This window comes from Capsicum annuum, chromosome 4 (assembly GCF_002878395.1).
Source record: "Capsicum annuum cultivar UCD-10X-F1 chromosome 4, UCD10Xv1.1, whole genome shotgun sequence".
Lineage (NCBI taxonomy): Eukaryota > Viridiplantae > Streptophyta > Magnoliopsida > Solanales > Solanaceae > Capsicum > Capsicum annuum.
In genome coordinates, this window is record NC_061114.1 from 196855559 (window position 1) to 196876969 (window position 21411).

The 21411-nt window shown below is 35.9% G+C and overlaps 1 protein-coding gene across 1 annotated transcript; it reads right to left on the reverse strand.

Annotated features, from left to right (window-relative positions):
* Positions 1-6759: 6759 nt before the first annotated feature.
* LOC107867610 (co-chaperone protein p23-1) lies at positions 6760-17675 on the reverse strand. Its single transcript, XM_016713920.2, has 6 exons — positions 17474-17675; positions 7731-7917; positions 7484-7643; positions 7363-7400; positions 7220-7271; positions 6760-7103 (listed from the first exon to the last, which is right to left on the reverse strand). The coding sequence occupies exons 1-6, from the start codon at positions 17476-17478 to the stop codon at positions 6985-6987; spliced, it is 561 nt and encodes a 186-aa protein (XP_016569406.1). The 5' UTR covers positions 17479-17675; the 3' UTR covers positions 6760-6984.
* Between the last annotated feature and the right edge of the window lie 3736 nt (positions 17676-21411).

Sequence of the window (21411 nt, forward strand, 5' to 3'; positions counted from 1 at the left end):
TTCAACACACGCAGTGCGATGAGATCTCCCAACACACTAGGAATATGACCTTCAAATTTGTTACTTGAAAGATCCATAGTGGTGTACAAAGACAAGATCCTCACAACTTCAAGCTCCATTCCCTTTGTTACCACGGTTACCGAGTCTTGGTAGTCTCTTTGTGCCATCATTGTGTCATCAATTCTCTTCATTGATTTCAGATTGTGGAAAAGACTTGTCGGCAATTCTGCTGTAAATGCATTGCAAGAGAGATCTACCATCTGAAGCTGAGGAAACAATTTTGAACTACTTTAAGTTCTAATAGGCCCATGCAACTTATTGGATCGCAAGCTTAAAACTTGTAGATTTGGAAGAGACCCAACCACATAGGAATGCGTCATTCAGGTTATTGTTTCGTAAGTCAAGAACTTCCAACTGCTTGCAGTTGGCCAAGGATGTTGGGATTTTTCCCTCTAGATTATTGCCATGCAAGTTGAAGCTTTTAAGTTGACTTCCGGAGCTAAAAGTTGTTTGGAGATTCCAAGAAAGACTATTGTGTTGCATATCTAAAACCACGAGTTGGTCATTCATGTTACCCAAACATTGTGGAATTGCTCCCTTCAAATTGTTTCTTGCCAAATCTAAAACTCTTAATGATGTCAAATTGCAAACAGAAGAAGGGATCTCCCCAGTGCGATTACCATTTGACATGAAGAACAATTCTAAAGAGAGCGGAAGAACATCAGGTAGTGTCCCTTGAAGAAAATTGGACCGTAAATCAATAGTATTTATAGGAAGAAACGGAAGGAGGTCAATACTTGTCAACATGTTGTGGGATAGATTAAGATAGTGTAGCTGCATTCAATTAGACAATGCCCAATCAGGAATTCTTCCTTGAATCTTGTTATATGAAAGATCCAAGGAAAAAGATTCTTTGCTGATCTCAAAATATCCAGTTCGGTTACGTCACAAGCGGACAACATTAACTCTCTAGGAGAATAAGGCTCGACTTTTTTGTCATTGGTCAGAGAAATACTATTATATGAAAGATCCAGAGAGGTAAGTTGTTCGAAGTTTGAAAGATCTACACTGCCACTAAAATTGTTATATTAAAGATCAAGTAATGTTAGAGATGCGAGGTTCTGAAGCGACTTTGGAATACCTTGCAACTGGTTGTGTCCTAAAACAAGCGAGACTAGGCTCACAAGGTTCTGAATTGACATGGGAAGAGGACCTTGCAACTGATTCTCGCTTATATCAATGTAGACTAGTGCTGAATTGTACCTGAAATCCCTAAGTTGACCTGAAAAGTGGTTATCCTTTAAGTCTAGAACACTTAGTGATGGAAGGGAGAACACCGATGATGGTATTGCTCCATCCAGGGAGTTATGTGATAGCCTAAGTGTGTTTAGGTTCTGCAGTCCATCTGTAAACAGATGAAAAATTGGTCCTTCAAGTTGGTTATCTCCAAGGTCCAAAGTCTCTATACGGGTGAGATTCCAAAGAGATTTCGGAATCTGCCCCGAGAGATTGCAAGAATGAAGGTCCAAGTACTGCAATGAATTTAGATATCCAAGAGATTCAGGCAGGATATTACCAGAAAAATCTACTCCAACTTCTTAAGAGATGAACTGCTGTTCCATTTGGACGTTGGAAAATAACCACCGAGCTGATCATTGTTTCGTAAGACAAGTTCCTCCAAGTTGGGCAGATGAAAAATACTCTCAGGTATCATCCCATGCAACTCTAATTGCTCGAGCATCAGAGTAGTTAAATGAGAAGAAAAATTCAGAGAAATGGTGGAAAAGATGTTCACATGACTAAGATCAAGTTCTCTTAACTGCGTCAAATTCTGAAGGAGCATCTTGAAATCACGAGGTAAGACTCTGAGCTCACTATTGCCCGATAAAAAAAGAGATTGTAACTTGGATAGATGAGAGATTTCATAAGGAATTTGACTTGATAAAGATGAGTCGGAAAGATCAAGATGAGTCAAGTTCGAGAACCTGCCAAATTTAGGCGAGATCTTTGAACTGTACAAGTTATTATAAGAAAGGTTGAGCCTTTTGATTGGAGAGAGTTGGAATAGGCTGCTATTGGAATCAATGGTTCCAGCAAGACTGCTGCACCCGAGGTCAAGCTCAATGACATGGCCACTCATCTCATCGCATATCACTCCATCCCACAAGCCGCAATCTCTGCTCATGTTCCATGAACTCGTTTTTGGATAAAACTGCTCATCACAAGAATATGAGGCCTCAACAACAAAAGACTGGTTGAATTCTACAAGAGCAAGCGTTTGATCTCTAGAGCATGTCAATGAGGAAAACACAAGTTGACAAAGAAAGAAAGATGCTAATAGAAACAAGAGGTGATCATAGCCCATCTTGCAAGACAGATGGTATAAAAAGTTGGTAATGAAGAAAGAAAGCTGTGCTTTTTGTTACTCTCAAATCAAAATTCATTAGAGCTTGAAGATTGCTGCGAATTTTTGGGAAAATCAGTTTGATAATCTAAAATTTCGTTTGAAATATTAGACAAATAAAGAAGGCATAATACATAAATGTGCCCTTTAACTTTGCCTCATCAACTAGCATGTATGCCCTCCAACGTTGGGTGTGCATAAGTAGGCACTTAAACTTATATTAAGTTAAACAAGTTGACACACGCATCCTACGTGGCATAATATACTTAGGACGCCACATAGGATGTGAATTGTCATGTAGGACACTTATGTCTACTTGTTCAACTTTATAAAAGTTTAAGTATATACTTGTGCACACATAAAGTTGAGGGCGTAGATACAATCTAAGGCCAAGTTAAAGAGCACGTTTATATATTCATCCAATAAAGAATATGTTAACAAAAGCAAATACTTCAATTCTTTTTACTGCATCATAAGAGTAAAAATGCTCAAGTCTTTCCGGGGAAAGCTACAAGTTACAAAAATTCTCAAGTCATTAATTGTTGAACAAAACATATACCCTACTTGGAAATTTCAGTGAAAGCTACAAATGAGATATTTTAAGTTAATATACACAAGTATTCCTGTTGAAATGTCAAATGAAAGCTAGAAACAAGGTAATAACTTCACTATTTGAGTGACCCTATTTGCTGGCAGTTGATTAAAGTTACTACTCAAAAAGAATAATTTTTATAGGCATCCCACTGGAATTTGCCTTGTTAGTAAGAGATTTTTGAAGGAAAATTTTATTGAAACATTATCGAAGAACCTAATTTTTACGAATTCAGTTGGAAATCAGTTAATTTTTTGCTTTACGTTTTGCTATTTACACTGCCCCAAATAAGACAAATATTTTGTCGATTTTATAGACTTTGGGTTTCGATTTGATTATTTGTCTTTTCAATTTGTATAGACAAATAGATCAAATAATAAAAATGTGATTATTATTATAAATATTATCGAAAACAACCTTTCTACTTCTCCGGAGGTAGTGTATGGACTGCATACATTTTACCCTCCCCAGACCCCACTATGTAGGAATACACTGGGTTTGTTGTCGTTGTTGTTGTTATTACTATAAATTGTGTAAACAAGAGTTAAATTCAGCTTATCAGTCAGTGTGAAAATACAAAATAGTTGCCAACATTCAATGGATATTTCCAATTCTATTGTTAAAGAAATTAAATTCAGCTTATCAGTCAGTGTGAAAATACAAAATAGTTGCCAACATTCAATGGATATTTCCAATTCTATTGTTAAGAAATTATAACATCAAGCCAAGCATCATTATTACGATTTACGAGGAGAGGTTAACTATAAATTTGAAGGAAGAAGGAATCTTCAATTATGTTCTACACTTAAGTTAAAAATTCTTAAACAAAGATTATCCAAAAGAAGGAGTCAAACAAAGATTAAGTCAAGAGGAAAAGAACTTATAGAAAATAGAATAACGAACAAAAAATAACAAAATACTGCTGGCGTTTGGACTTAAACTCTGGTATATTACGTGAAATTTCAGCTTGTTTGCCACTGGCACTACTTCCACAACTGCTGCACCGGGTGACACTTAAATAATATACCGGTTTTATTCAATATATATATATACACACAGTTTTCCAATCAAAGTTTGCGGGTGTCATGCCACCCTTGAACCCCTGTAGATCTGCCCCTGATTAAAAGGGAAGAAACCTTAAATAACGGTTTGTTTTTATTTTATTTTAAAGGCTAGTTCGATGCATCAAAACTCTCGCTATACGCAAGGTCGGGAAAAGGGCCGGACCACAGGGTCTATTTAACACAACCTCACCTTTCATTTCTTCAAGGGATTGTTTTCACAGCTTGAACCCGTGACCTCCTAGTAACATGACATCAACTTTACCAATTACTCCAAAACTCCCCTTCTCTATAACATAACAGAATATTTAGTTTAATTTAATTATAATTTTGATTTTAATTAAAATAGATATGTCTACTAGTGAACTGAAAGCTTTGTTCAAAGCCAGATAGATCACTATGAACTTTGGAGAAATTTTATTTGATAATTCTGTCTTATGGACCTAACACCAGTTACCTTCCCAAGTGGTTGTGTCTTTTCATTTAATCAAGACGTAATTATGGGTGTTTGGCACTCAACTCTGCCTAAATGTCATATAAAAGTCACTAAACAGATTTTTTAACCAAAAGGTAAACCAACTTTGCATAAGTATCATGGAAATAATATTAGGGTGAAAATGGTTTACATCCTTCAGTTTTGCTTTAAAAATGAAATACTCCCTCGACATTGAATAATAATCATTCTCCATCTTTCACACTATGTAATGTCTATTTTATTTTTAACGTTTTCAATCTTCTATTTATATAATATTTTTTATATTATATATATTTATTTTTCATAACCTAGGTATTTATTATTTTTATTTAAATTCATCAATATTATTAGTAAATTCTTTTATAAATTGATTATAAAATCTAATGGTATTTTTTACATTCAAAATTTTCTATTATATGTATTTAAGCATGTATGTGTGTATCTAATTATGTATATAGATGCATATTTTGATTTTCTCTTATTCTTTAATGTGTATATAGAAATTATAATTTAAAATTTATTAACAATAATCATTTGATTTGTAACAAATATACATCTACAACAACACCATACCCAGTGAAATCCCTTAAGTGAGATATGAGGAGAGTAGGGGTACGCAAACCTTACCACTACCTCGGGGAGGTAGAGAGGTTGTTTCGGAAAGACCCTCGACTATTAATTATTTTTGTAATACTTGCATTGAAATATATTTATATAATTATAATTACCTATTGTTTTCACGTATAAATAGATATTAGAGTTTTGATTTTTAATAAAATTATTTTTTGTTATTTTGCTTTTATTTTATTATAGAATGTCATTAATTTATATACTCACTTAATATTTTTTACTTTTATTTTTTCATCTAAAAAATAATTTTTAGTTTTTATAGAAAATATATTATATTAATTTTAAAATTTTTTGTTTATAAAGATACAAATGTTGATATAAATACAAGGGTAAAGTAGGCATTTGAAAAATCAAACAGGCAAAAAAAAAAAAGGAAGAATGATTATTGTTCAAAGTTGAGGAGGATGTTTGATTTTTATAGCAAAGTTAGAGGGTGTGAACGACTTTAACCCAATAATATTATGTCCATGATCATCATTTTTCTTTTGTTTTTTCTTAATGACTTTATATGATACTTATTTTGAACCTTTTCAAGTTGATGTTTTTTCTTAAAGACCACACTATATTTCCAATTTTGATCGCGGTGGATTTGGGGCAACTTAATACTTCCTATTTCTAAATTTAATGTATCAGTTCCAGTTGAGAAAGAGAAGAAAAGGACATTTGAGATATTCGAAGTCAATACACAAGTGTTCCTGTGGAAACATCAAATGAAAGTTACAACAAAATAATATTTTTTCTTTAAAAAAGGAAAAATTCACCTACACCTCAATTTATATCAAACATTTTTCTCTGTTTGAAAAAAATGGAATAAAAGCGACAACAATGGAATTAGTTTATACAAATAAAAACAAGTTAAGAAAGGACAAAGCCAGAAGTTAATAACAATTAACTGCACGATGAGGGCAACAATGTTAATCTAATTATGTTGCTGCAATAAGAATTAGATAATCCAAATATTTAGCTCAAGTCACTTGTCTCAATGAAATTTACAACGGACAGGTTTATCAAGTTGATGTTCTACTTCAATTTGATTTTGGTCACATATTCCCTGTTGTTACTGCCGTTGATTTGGAGCAACTTGCTACTTTCTGTTTCCACATTTGATATTTCATTTTACCGTAGAAAATTAAGAAAAAGACAGTTCCAAATGAAATGAGATATTTCAAATCAATACACAAGTCTTTTCATTGAAATGACAAATAAAAGCAATAAACAAGGTACTAACAGTTTTACGTACTGTGATCGAAATTGCGCACCCATACCAAACCAATAAATCCATGTCAGATTTTTTTTTAATACACTCCTTACACGTGAACATGGTTAATTATAAGACGTGTTCCCACATTAAATACCTCTATTTTGCTTAAAGTTATATGAATACAATTTGCTTTATTTAAGATTTATTGGAAATGAAATAATAAGTTTTATACTATGGTTTGATGAGTACTGGATTTAGAATTACAACGTAAAAAGGTAAATGTATGCATTGTGATCTATTTGAAGAACTTGCTCCAGAGTGGTTACCCTGCCTAGCCTATTCTCTTGGTTTACTATGTCGGGTTTTGATTTAAAAAATTAGAGAAAAAGGGTGTCGTAAGAAAGAAAGTTGAACAGCTATGACAATAGCAAAGATGATAGTAACTGTAAGTAGAGCAAATACAGGAGACACGGATTTAATGGGGTTCGGACAGCATGACCTTCATCTACAAACGGAGAGAAACAAGTTCACTTTCAGATACATCATCAACATTTCCTGCACTACAGCTTTAATCACAACTAAAAGTACCCTAACTCAAGCAGTTAAATGTGTTCTCAAAGTTCAAACGCTAGCTTTTGCTTCGGGTTCATTGCTTGGAGGCACCGCTGCCTTGGGTTCACTATGTGCAGAATCTTCTTCCTCCACGACTCCTTCAGCGTCACTGTCATCATCGTCATCTCCTGCAGAAACAATGCCACCTTACATTAGACAGAACGCAAAATACAACTTTTCAATCAAGTTGAAAGAAGAGAATATCAGCAATTGCTCAGTTGCTGCAGAACCAAAGTAAACTTACCTTCAGGCACATCAGCATCAAAATCGCTAGGACCTTCTTCCATGTTGAATTTCTGAAAGAATAATAAAAGTGATTAACATTAAAACTTCAGCATAAAACGCAAATAAACACCATTGCCTATTAACATCTCTAGAGCCACTTACCGAAAAGTCAATGTCGTTGAAATCCATATCTGGCCCAGCTGAAATATTAGTATCATGGTTAGATAACATGCTAAATGGTTAAAATCAACAATAAACACATCCCTAGTGACATTATGCTTACGTTTACCATCTTCTTCATCTTCATCAACCCATTTGTCCCAGTCAACTTTCAAAAACACTGGACGTAAACCTTCCTGCTTTATCAGTCTGCTCCACCACTTGTCTTCTGCCTTCTTCACTAGATACACGATACTTCTAGAAGTGCTGCTACTTTTGCTCTCCTGTGTGATCATTTTACAGTAAAACTAACATTGATTCTCTTATAAAACATCTGCAGATGTGATGTGAACAGACGGAAGTCCACTAACCTCAACATTAATTTTATCAAAGAGATCGAGATCCACTTCATAAGGTAAATTATCAGCTCCTGCAGTTGCAGAAAAGAAGAATTTTCCTTCTGGTTCCAGTTTCAGCTTCACATTCTTGGCATCCGGCAACTCCACCGTGATAAACAACTTGTCGGACCTCTGGGCCCACTTGACAGTAGGATGTCGGCTGCGATAGAGAAGCAGAACACAAATTGACATCAACTAAATCATAGAATCATGACCACCACAATCAAGATAAAACCAGGAAATACAAGTAGCAGGATGTCTCCAATTTTCAAAAAGTTGAAAAAATCCAGATAGATACTTCAGAATGGCATAGCCAGTCTGAGAAGTCACAATGTATTTCAAAACAAGAAATTCTGAGGGGATGAGCAAAGCACATTATCATATGTTTGACTATATCCTGCCACTTTTGTCTGCACCAAATTATCCACTCCACTATATTCAAGATGTGAAAAAACGACTTGCTATAGCAGGTCCCGAATTGCTATATAGTTAAATGCAGAAGCAGAAATTTATTTCTTCTGAACCAAGAACCACATTTGGCTCTCCATATTGATTTAGGAATGAATGAGGTGCATGGTTCGATAAGAGAGCAACTTCACACGGGCAAGGATATGAGATGAAACTCAAATCGAATTTCATGTTAGAACAGCTGGTGACAACTGATGAGCATATTAACAGGTTCAAGAAAGCACGACGATAAATTATGTGCATGACAAACTGAGACACTATAGAGAAACCCCGACTTGAAATAACACCTTTACAAGTAAACAATCTTCTCCCCTTACACCCCTTGAATGCCAAACCACCAGTGTAGCCGCCCTCCAAAAGGTAACGAGATGAGATGTACCAGTTACACACTCAAACTGCAAAGCAGAAGTCAAGAACCTAACGCTGCAAATTGAACATCCTCCAATCCTCCAACGTTTTAGGTTTTCCCTAGTATGAAGGTCTAAACAAAGTTCAACCAAATATCCACTTAAAAAAGAATTAATGCTAAACTAACAAAAGAAAAAAAATTATACCGCTTATGCTGCCAGTAGAAAGTCCTGCATTCTAGCTGGCAAAATGATTTCTAGCTGGCAAAATGATTGAGATAAGTGGTAACACACTAACTTGGAGCATAGTGGACAATATTGGTCAAAGCGAATGATGCACTACACTGTTGGCCAACCTTTAGAAGGAGAGAACAAAAAGAATGGAATGTTACCCGCCCCTTTCATCATGTGATCTTATTAAAAGAGTACTAAGAGAATCTTCCAATGAATACAAGTAACAATGTAAGTTTGAGGAATAACCCTTTGTTCTTGATTAACTTTGCAGCACCCATGAGAAAATTGGGTGTAGGGTGTACTATTTCTTCTTGGTATATTGTTCGTATGTGAAACTTCCTCAAAAGGAAATATTTACCTTAAATTTTTTTTTTTTAAAGGGAGGTGTAAGGACCCTAGTAGTTGCGGAGCACGGGGTAAATAGTCATTTAAATCGAACGGTCGATATTCAAACTTCATTAAAAAGCTTAGACGATCGGGATGTTGCCACATTAGCCGAGTTGGTTATATAACCAACTTAGGAGAGAGAGAAAATATGGCATTTCCCAACCTCCCTCACGTTTCTCCTCTCTCTCATTCCTCTCCTTCTCTCTTTCTAAATCTCTAATTTATTCTTCTCTTCTACTGCAAATTCAAGGATGATCATAGAAGCCCAACGATCTTCATTATCCTAGTTTTTATCCCCTTGTATTTGAATTCCATTTCTCTTATTTTTGAAATATAAATCAAAAATTGTCCCAAAGCAAGTTCGAATTTCCTTTTAGATTGTGAATTGAATTCCAAACCTCACGTAAGGTCATAACAATTGGTTTCAGAGACACCATTCTGTGTGATCTGTGGTTGATATGGCTGAGGGTACCCATTTCAAATTGGTGGATGAATGACTTGCGATGCATGATGAAGTTTTGAATGAGCTACTAGCAAACCAGTAGGAGGTTCAAAAAACTCAAATGGGTATTCAAGGAACCTAGGAGCTAATATTGGATCGACTTACAGCTCTAGAGAGAGCTCCGAACAGGGCACTAAACAACAATTAGGAGATGGACTGCTTCCAATTCCAGCTCATGACCATAGACCAAACAGGTTGCAGACAGTACCTACTCCCCCCCTAAGTGGGAGCTATTTGCTTGGAAGGGCACGAGCCTAAAGGTATGAATTCGAAAGTGTGAACATTATTTCAATCTATATAGGACACAGGATAATCATAAGGTAGAGGTTGTGGCACTGTATTTGAATGGACCAACTGAGATTTGGTACCATTCATTGGTTTTGAGTAGAGGTGTTGTTAACTGGATGGAGTTTAAGGAAGAATTAATCAATAGATTTGATGATGAATTGGTAGGGTATATTGTAGAAGAATTCAACAAACTCACTCAGGTAGATACTGTGGATGAATTCCTAGGGAAGTTTGAGGAGTTGAAGGCCCAGATGCTAGTGAGAAATCCCCATTTAAATGAATCTCACTTCCTATCTAGTTTTGTGGGAGCACTGAAGGAAGAGATCAAGTTTGCAGTGAAAATGTTTAAGCCTACTACTCTGAAGGTTGCTGTGGAGAAGGCTAGGATGCAGGAGAAAGCTATTTAGGCTGTCCAAAGGAGGCACAAGGTTCAACATAAGCCTGCTCTAGTAGTGAGCAACCCTTCTTATGCTAAAAATTCGATGCCCAATGCTAGTAGACCAACTTCTTTTAAGCCGAGTGTACATGAAAAGTAATAGGTTGTGCTTTAGGTGTGGAGAGAAATATGCACCTGGTCATCAGTGCAAGAAACAACAACTTAATTGTTTAACTGGAGAAGTGAAGGTGGAAGAAGTATGTCCAGATATAGTATAAGATCCTTCCTACCCCGACCTGCTTATTGAAGGAGATGTAGAACAAGTGGTGCAGGAAGTTGTGTGCCTAAATGCTCTATCACGAAATCACTAGGGAGTAAGCACTATTTTGGTCAGTGGAACTATCAAGAACAGAAGTCTAACCTTGTTGGTTGACACTAGTACTCACAGTTTCATTGACTAGACACAATAATTGGAGCTAGCTATCGAGCAACTTATTGTTGTGCACCAGTAAGAGTAACAATAGTGGATGGAAATTATGTCATGTGCACTTCACACTGTAAAGGATTTTCATGGAAAATGCAAGGTAGAACTATTCAGGAGGATCTTCTAATTATTCCTCTAAGAGGTAGTGACATTGCTTTAGGCAAAGATTGGATGAAGAAACACAATCCCACCAAGTTTGATCATGAGAAGAATTGTGTTACTATTGGTAGGAAGAGCAACAAACTAGTCCTAAAAGGAGTCACCGGTGAAGGCAAGCTAAACCTGATCCATGGTAACAATATGAATAAAGATTCAGGAGAAAGGCCAAACCCTCATTGCACACTTGTTTGGGATGAGTGTAGCACATGATGGAGTTCAAGAGCCAATGGATGAGACTATTCAAAGAGTTCTAGACCATTATCCTGATATGTTTGCAGAGCCTACAACCCTTCCCCCTGGTCACTTGATCGTTCAATACCACTTAAGCCAGGTGTGGCTCCAATCAGTTTGAGGTCCTATAGATACAACTATTATCAGAAGAATTGAGTTGGAGAAACAGGTTTCTGAGAAACTCAGACATGGAATTATTCAACAAAGCTAAGTTACTCGGATTCTTCACTTTCGATGCCGCACCCGTGTCGACACGACATGGGTGTGGGTGTGGGTGTGGGATCTGTACCCGATATGGTCAACCGATTTTGGGGGAAAGTCCGGACAGATTTAAGAAATTCTATAATCAAAATAAAAGATAAAGTGAAATTGAAGAAAATGGAATACTTGTATACAAAAATTTCTATGTTATTGCTTTTTTTTAATCTCCTTTCAGGATTTTCTTATTGAAAAATATTTTCTCCTTAAGTTTTCCACATAATATCTCAAAATTTATGTTTTATAACTCTATTTTTAGATATTTAAATTATTTTTCGCCAAATCCCCGCACCCGTATCCATCCCTAGATCCATATCCCCGAATCTTTAAATTGAGACAATGAAGGATCCGACCTCTAGATCCGTACCCGTATTGGACACCCGCACCCAAGTCCGAGCAACTTAGCAACAGAGCCAATCTCCCTTTTCTTCACTGCTTTTTTGGTTAAAAAGAAAGATGGCTCCCGGAGGTTGGAGGTTCTGTGTTGATTATAGAGGACTAAATGATATCACTGTGAAAAATAAGTACCCTATTCCTATTGTGGATGATCTACTTGATGAACTACACGGTTCTGTCATATTTTCTAAAGTGGATCGCAGAGCTGGCTACCATCAAATTAGGATGAAGGTAGAGGATGTGTACAAGACTGCTTTTAGGACACACTGAGGCCATTATGAGTTTAAGGTGATGTCCTTTGGTCTCACTAATGCTCTTGCTACATTCCAACCCCAGATGAATAAGGTTTTTCAACCTTGAGGAAGTTTGTATTGGTGTTTTTCGATGACATACTTATTTATAGTGCATCCCTAGAGGCACATGTGAAGCATTTGTCGTTGTTTTTGATCTACTGAGACAACCCTCATTGTTTGCTAAGAGATCCAAGTGCTCTTTTGGACAAGACAAGGTGGAGTATTTGGGGCATGTTATTACAAAGGATTTAGTCAACTAATCCTGCTAAGATTCCAGCTATGGTGGACTGGCCTACACCTAAATCAATTGAAGCACTTGGAGGATTTTGGGGATTAACTGGCTATTATGGGAAATATGTAGCTGGTTGTGGAATTATATGCAAATATGATCAGTTGAAGAAAGAAGCTTCCAGGTGGAATGCAATGAAATGCAATGCAAAAGCTGATATTGCATTTTCCGAGCTCAAAGTTATCATAATTTCTGTAAAGAATGGATCTTGGGCTTAACTCATCCTCAAAAACTAACTCATGAGGAGAGGATTGTCTAAGTCCATATACTAAGGCCATTTAACCATCCCTTTTCTGATGTCGGATACTCAACACTCCCCTGCACGCCCAGGCCTCGTTAACTGAAGCGTGGACAATATAATATAGGGGTCCAACATCTGTGAACAAAGATTTGGGATGAGTATGGCTCTAATACCGTGTAAAGAATAGATCTTGGGTCTAACTCAACTTCAAAATCTATCTCATGAGAGGAGGATTGTCCAAGTTCATATAAGGAGACCAATTATCCATTCCTTTTCCGATGTGGGATAATTAACAGTTTCTACCCCTGTGTTGATTCTACCTGATTACTCTAAGGAATTTATTGTGGAGACGGATGCTAGTCATGGTGGTATTGGTGTTGTGTTGATGTAGGAAGGCGGGCCTATGGCTTACTTTAATAAGGTGTTAGCACCTAAACATAGAGGCAAATCCATCTGTGAGAAAAAATATATGGCATTACTCAATGCAGTGGACAAATGAAGGCATTATTGGTAGTTAAAGCACATTGTGATCAAGACTGATCACCATAGTTTAAAGTACTTGGTGGAGCAGAAGGAGGTCAGCTATACAACAAAAAAGATTGTCTAAATTGTTGGGATTGGATTAAGAGATCCAGTATAAAAAGGGTACTGAAAATAGAGTGGTTGATGCCCTCTTTAGACAAATTGATAATGGACAATTGATGATGATTAGTGCTACCCTTCCATCTGGGGCACGAGAACTCATTTCCAGCTAATCAGGAGACACTCAAGCTGAGGAATTCATCACTCAACTCCTATTGGATTGCAAGGTCCTTTTTGGCATCTTACTTCTGAAATACTTAAGAGGAAGGGCAAGGTCTATATTGGAGGTGCTGGTGATCTCAGGCAACAATTGCTCTCCAGGCAAGGTCTATATTCACTCGGCAACAATTGCACTCCACATTTCATGATTCTCCTATAGGTGGTCACTCAGGCCAATTAGGCACCTATAAAAGATTGTCACAAATCTTTTATTGGCCTGGCATGAAACAGATGGTGGTGGGTTATGTTAGCAATTGTGATGTATGTCTCAGAAGCAAAGATGATAATGCAGCTTACCCTGGTCTTCTACAGCCCCTTCGTATTCCTAACTAAGCCTGGAGTCACATCAGCATGAATTTCATTGAAGGATTCCCAAAGTCTAAAGGTAAAGAGATGATTTTAGTAGTTGTGGATGAAATGACTAAGTATGCACACTTTATTGCACTTTCACATCCTTATACTGTTGTTGATGTTGCTGAGATATTCTCGAAAAGGATTCATAGCCTCCATGGAACTCCTGAATCTATAGTCACTGACAGGGACAAGGTTTTCCTTAGTAACTTTTGCAGGCGTTGTTTAAACTTTTGGGCACACAACCGCATTATAGCACTATGTACCACCCCCAAAGTGATGGGCAAACTGAGTGAATAAATGCGGAGAATTTTCTCAGATGTATAACATCTAACTGCAAAATGATAGTACAACACTAACTTCCACAACAGCCTGCAGTGCACACCCTTTGAAACTTTGTATGGTTACTCACCCCCTCACTTGTCTATGGGCCACTATTGTAAACTAATGTTCCAGCTGCTGAGGATTCAGTATTAAAAAGGCAACAGATGTTCCGGCTCTTGAAGGATAACTTGACTAAAGCTCGAGAGAAAATGAAGTATTATGCTGATAAAAGAAGATCTGAAAGAGAGTTTCAGGTAGGTGACCTGGTGTACTTAAAATTGCAACCTTACAAGCAATCGCCAGTTGCCTTGAGAAATGAAGTTGTCTTCCAAATATTATGGTCCCCTTAAGGTTATTGCCATAGTTGGCATGGTGGCTTATAAACTAGAATTGCCTAAAACATCTAGAGTGCATCCTGTTTTTCATGTCTTTGTTGAAAAAGAAGGTTGGTGATTGTGTGGTGGTGCAAACTGCTTTAGCTAGAACTAATGAAGATGGTCAGTTTTTGGGCTAATGGGCTAATGCTGAAGAATACCAATAGCCAGGGAAACATCATTGTTTTGGGCTAAATTGCGCATGAGTAGTAGAGATAGGAAAGCATCAATGTTCACTTGTGGGTAGTGGAGGAGTTAGTGAGCAATAATAGCTGCAAGCACCCAAAAAACTTGTTGGCTCCAACAACAACAACAACAACAACAAACCCAGTGTATTCCCACATAGATCTTCAATATTCTCTTATTTATAACTTGTGTCTACTATTAAAGTTGTGTCTACTGTTAAAGAAAAAAGTTTGATATTTCAAGGCAAGAGAAAAAGGAACAGCGGCCTCATGACCCACTTTGTTTTTTTAGAAGGAGCCTCATGACCCACTTTGTTCCAACCAGTGTTTTGTGTTTCGTGCTAAGTTGCGCGAACTCTTCACTTCTGATGCCGCACCAATGTCGGATTCTAAAAAAATACACTAGCTTTGGCGAATCTGACACGCACCCATTGACATATTTGAAGAATCCGGGCAACATAGGTTTTGTGCACAGACTTTTTTTTGTGAGAAAGATCGTGTACTGAGTTCCTTTATCAGATCTTCACAACAACCCGTTAAACATGCCTACATCGGATTCGCTACACCCTCTCCATGGATAGTAGAAGAAATCACTCTTCACTCAAACACAAATGCCAAATCAAGTCTGGATATTCTTCCATTATACATGTTAATTTCCATAGGCAAGAATCCAAACATTCTGCAAAATGACTATATCTTATTTTGCTTGGGCTACAGGTTTTATGCTTCAGATTCTTTGCTAATCAAACAACTATAGTTCTTAATAGGAGGTAGAAAATAACACCACAGAAGACCTAGAGTTGAGAAAACACTAGATGATTTTTCTTCCCATTTGTTCAACCTTTGTTGTTGGAATTAACCATCTAGGTGAAACAGTTAAAATGCAAATAGACACACATGTCATCCCACTTGCTTGGAAACTTCTATTTTTCTAGTAGAGGTCCAATCTTTGAGTATTTTCACTTCTCCATTTGATAAACTTTCTTTTTCTTGATCAACTAAATGTATTTTCATTCATAAACATGGCCAAAAAGTTGGTTGTAAACAAGGGATACACCAAAAGGTAAAACATGATTCTCCACAAACTCCGCCCAATCTTCTATGCAACAAGGAACTTAAAGGGAGCACCAAAAGAAAACAAAAGATCAGAGACTACTCCTCAAGAGAATTCTTCATCAAAAGTACCTAGAGATACTTATTTATACGGGGATAGATAATCGCTAGTTTATTTAGTAATTAAAATAGTATGATCTACAACAAAATTCAACTAAAAGAAAAAGATTTATTTAATGTCATATCATAATTACTCTATAGTCCCAGATGAACTATCAATTTTAACTTGAAGAATTAAGTACTATCAAAGTTTCAAGTTTATAACCATCAAATAAATCAATATAAGTACATTTATTAGACATATTCCATCATTTGTAACTGTACCAACATTTCTATTTGTATATTCCCAATTACTAAGACCTAATATCTACATCGAGAGTAGTACCAATTTTGATTCTTGTGCCTGTATCAATATGAGCTAATACAAATGCAAGATTAACTACACCAGACCAGCTACTGGCATTGTGCCCCATGGTAATTGTAAGCATTCCATATACTACGAGTAAGAAAGTAAACTCGTACATTCCACTGTTCTTGAATACATTGAAGACGCAAGAATCCTATCAATGAAAAGAATACAACATTTCAAGAACTGTTTACTCTCTGGCATATCCTCCCCTGTGCCATTTATGATTATCCAAAGTTATCTCATCAATCAATAAGCAAGGAAATGGTCTTCAAAAACAAGAGTAGATATACCATACCAACATTATATCCTACATACAATACTAACCCCTCAATAGACTGCCCCCTCCCCCAACCCACCCACCCACCCACACCCCAAAAAAAAGTGGAGCCATGTCGGACCGCCTTACATTGTTTACATATAACTAAAATTATTTTTTTATGTATATATGTAGAGGTTTGAACCCCTTTAGTTTCTTCATGTATTTACTTCTTCATATTTTGAACTCTTTAACAAAAATATCCTAGCTCTGGGTTCATCCAAACTCTCTCTGGCAGAAAATTAACTGTTTATATATGATTAGTATTTTTTATGTATATATAGTAGATGTTGAACCCTTCAGTTTCTTTATGTTCCTTTATGTGTTTACTTATTCATAACCGAACCTGAGTGAAAATCCGAGCGCCGCCACTGTCCCCTCCCCCCTTTCTCCCTCCCAAAAAGAAAAGGAAGATAATTTATGTAATTTACTACTACCAAACCAATGGAAATAGATTATTTTCAAGTAAAAACAAGTCAAAGGACGAGCAAACTAAATCCTTTTTCGTAAAATTCAACAAAAATTCTTTTTTTTTTTTAAATTTATGTTACTGAACTACTTCCAATACAAGGCTAAATCAAGCCATTAATGGTCACACAGAGATTAATGTCCTAGGGTTTAAAATTCAAGCATTTCGACTTAGAATTGAAACCAGCACAAACATTACACCATGATTGATAGAATACACAAACCGTAAAAACAGAGATCATGCACCAACACAACAACAACAACAACAACAACAACAACATACACAGTAAAATCCCACAAGTGAGGTCCAGAGAGGGTAGAGAGGGTACAGTCAGTACCTCGGGGAGGCAGAGAGGGCTATTTCCGAAAGAGATTATGCACCAAGACAGAGTAGTAAAACGCGAGAAGATTGAACAACATACCTCATGGTTATGGCGTTTCACTGGAGAAAGTAGAATAGACAAGGAGGAAATTACGAGATATTTTGGTGCATACAAGGGCGCTACGAAGAGAGTTATACAAATGGCAGGTGGTTTATTTTAAGGTGATATATATGGAGGGTGTAGAGGGTGGGGGCTACTGGAAGTGTCTAGATACTTCTCGGACCTTTATTTTGTGAAATGCTATATTTTTGTAATTTCTACTTTATTTATTTTAGGAAAAAATTTAAATATGTCATCGAACTATTAGAAATGACTTATTTATATTATTTGTTAAAAGTTTGACTTATATATGCCATTATGGTTACAAAACAGGTTCATCCATGTCATTACTTATTAACGGTGGTTTTCAAAAATAGCTTTATCAAGTGTCGTCTTACTAGAGGTCCACATCATTAATTAAAACAATGAGAAAAGGCTCAAATATGTCATTGAACTATCAGAAATGACTCATTTATACCATCCGTTAAAAGTTTAGCTCGTTTATGTCATTACCGTAACAAAACAGGTTCATACATGCCAGTGCTTATTAATGGTAGTTTTTCAAAAATAGCTTATCCATGTGTTATCTTACTAGAGTTCCACGTCATTAATTAAAATAAATTAGTAAGAACTGATTTATTTTCTCTTACATTTTGTTCATACTAGTCAATGCCTTGAATTTGTGAGGAAGATCACCCGTCATAGCATTGAATGAAAAATCCAAGAAACATAAACATTAATCGACCAAAATGTATACAACAGAGAATGATTAACTAGTCATTTTGAGGTTTGTAAGGCTTGGCAAAAGAATATTTTAGGACTCACTTGTTTTTTACAATTATTGGAGCTTGGTCTTAGAACATCTCGAAATATATTCAGTTGTTTAGTTAACTTAATTGGGACAATCACATAATTTTAATTAGTGATGTGAACCTCCAGTAAGATGACAAGGGGCAAAACTGTTTTTGAAAAACCATCGTTAACAAGAAATGAAATGGATGGACCTGTTTTATAATGACGATGACATAAACAAGATAAACTTTTAACGGATGACATAAATGAGTCATTTCTAATAGTTCGATGGCATATTTGAGCCTTTTCCATTATTATTATTAATGATGTGGACCTCTAGTAAAATGACACGTGGCAAAGTTGTTTTGGAAAAACCACCGTTAAAAAGTAATGGCATGAATGAACCTGTTTTGTAATGGTGATGGCATAAATGAGTCAAACTTTTAAGAGATGACATAAATGAGTCATTGTGATAGTTCGATGGCATATTTGAGTTTCTTCCCTTTAGGATTTTATTTTTATTAAAAGAAGTGTCTCGTTTGTTTATAAGAAATATTAATCTTAATTGTTTAGATCTTCAATGTATAGAATTGATTTTTAGATTTTAATTTAAATCATTTAATTTTTTTTTATTAAGTGTATTTTTTTTTTTAAAATTTTAATTATTTAATGAGTTTAAATAAATTTGGATGGTTAAAATATGTAAGAAAATTATGATTTATTGCGTAAAAACATTCATTAATTAAAGGTCAAACACATTAACATGCTACTCAATTTGGCACAAACTTTCACTTTAGCACCTAAAGTGGACAACGTTCATTTTAAGCACCTAAACCAGCTGCAAATTGTGTCATTATGTCACCTTTTTGCATCAGCTCTGGCACGTGGGATGCACTCACTTTCGACGTGGATTAAATAGTTAATTGATTTGTGCCAACTCATGAGTTTTTTTGCAGCCATGGAGTTGTCGGAATCTTTTTTCGCCTGAGTTTTATGAACATATCTGAGCCTCAATTTTGAAACTGTTTTTTTATAAGGATATTTGCACCAAAATGATCCTTTTATTTATGTTTCTGCCGGTAAATTCAATATTTTCGATGAGTTTCAATCTATTTTTGCAGCCATGGTGCTGCCAAAATTTCTTTTGCTTGAGCTTTATTGACATATTTGAGCCTCAATTTTTTAGAAAACTAGAAAATTAATTAACAAAAGAAAATATGGTACTAGTTATTTTTTTGTAGATATATTTTTTGATAATTTTTATTTTCTTCACTTTTTAGATTATATTGTTAGAAGTGATATGAAAAAAAAACATTCCAATAAACTATTTTCTAAGAGATAGGGAAGGTTTGGGAGTTCCTGAGCTTGAAAATATGGTGGAAGATAGTGAGATGAAAAAAATAGGAAAGAAGATGATAAAATTAAATTAAAATGGACTAAATTAAGATTGTCACGCGCCCAAAAACGAGTGTTCTACACTCACTTTTGTAATACCCTAGCATTTTTAGCTCTAGACCCACCCTGAGGTAAGCTATTGAATTGGCTTTCCAAAGCTGCAAGTCTCGCCTTAATCCAATATCGTGGCAAAAGTGATGAAAAATTTTCTAAGGATCTGTCAAACTGCCAATGACAACAACTCTGACAACGATCCATTACCAGACATAATGAGTCGTTGTGTATGAGTTGTTGCCACACCAGTGAGGGTCTCAGATTTTGGCCCAGTAGCAATGAGTCCAACTCACGACTCATTACCAGACATAACGAGTCATTGTATGGATCCATTGTCACAACAATAAGAAATCAAGAAAATCAAGTTCTTGATAACGACTTCTTCTAACGACTCGTTATCAGTTCTAACGAGTCTTCAAAAGGGAAGTCGTCATCATAACAGTGAAGGTCGAAGATTTGGGACTTTCGTAACGACTCGTTATTAGACCTAAAGAGTCGTTACCCCAGTCATGACGACTGTTTCTAAAAAATTCTTGCACGGTTTAAAAAGGGCTCTTTAGTCTTTTTCCCTTTTTCTAAACCTTAACCCACTTTGTTTAGGCTTCCCCAAGGGAGGTATAAAAGACAAAAATTCCACTAATTCACTATTAAGTCATAAATTTTATTCACAACAAAAAAAAGGTGTGATTTTCTCTTCTCCAAAAGCAACTAGGGTTCCTCAAGTTCAAGCGCAAGTCCCGAGAGATTCTCCAAGGAATTCACTTTCAGGTATGTGAGATTTCATCAATGGGTTTTCTTCTACCCATTGAGTCCCAAAAATTTCTAAATCCCCAAGTTTACTTTCCCTTCAAATTGTATTTCAGGTCAATATGAAGTTTTTGGAATTCCTTTAGTTTACTTTGTAATTATACCATGAATACATGTCCTCCCATGAGAGTGTCATCTTCTATGTTCAAAAATCATAAATTTCCTTCTTATGATCAATCATTGAGATTTTGGCTTGAAGTATGGAATTTTCTATCATGATCAACTTTTGAATTATTATCATGTTCAGTTGCATTAGATAAGCTAGTGGATTCATAACACTCAATACCTAGGATTTTATGCATGAACCAGATGACATGTTTTGAGCCTTATAGATTATGCATATCTGGCTATTTTCAAGAGTTCACTATAATGGGCATATATATGTGTGTATACATATAAGCTTTCAGTGTCTTTCATTTGGGAGACATGTAGCACCGAGTGAACGCAGGGATGGTAGCTTCCCTGTCAGTTAGGGTGAGATCGTTAGTAATAGTCCCTAAGTTCTAGAATAATGGCACCATTATAGATTATAAAGGGGTATCCTTGTCAGTTTAGGCAGCACACCCTAGTCCTTCGAAATATCTGTTTAGTGGATCAACGCCAGCTAGTGTTGGTACCATTGGCAAGGTACTAATACGATTTTAACTGGGGTTACAGGTTGGACCCTGATTTGCTTAGATTAGGGTATGTCGGTTATTGTTATCTCCCACAGTTTTCATTTCATGTTTAGTTTTTGTTTCAAATTAGTTTTGCATGATCTTGTATTCAGATATACAGTTTTCATGCAGTACATGTCAATACTTGGTCTTGCATTTAGTTCATCATATTTGATGCATTCATGCTCATTTTATACTAGTTAGCTTTTACCATCTTGCATAATCAGTATATTC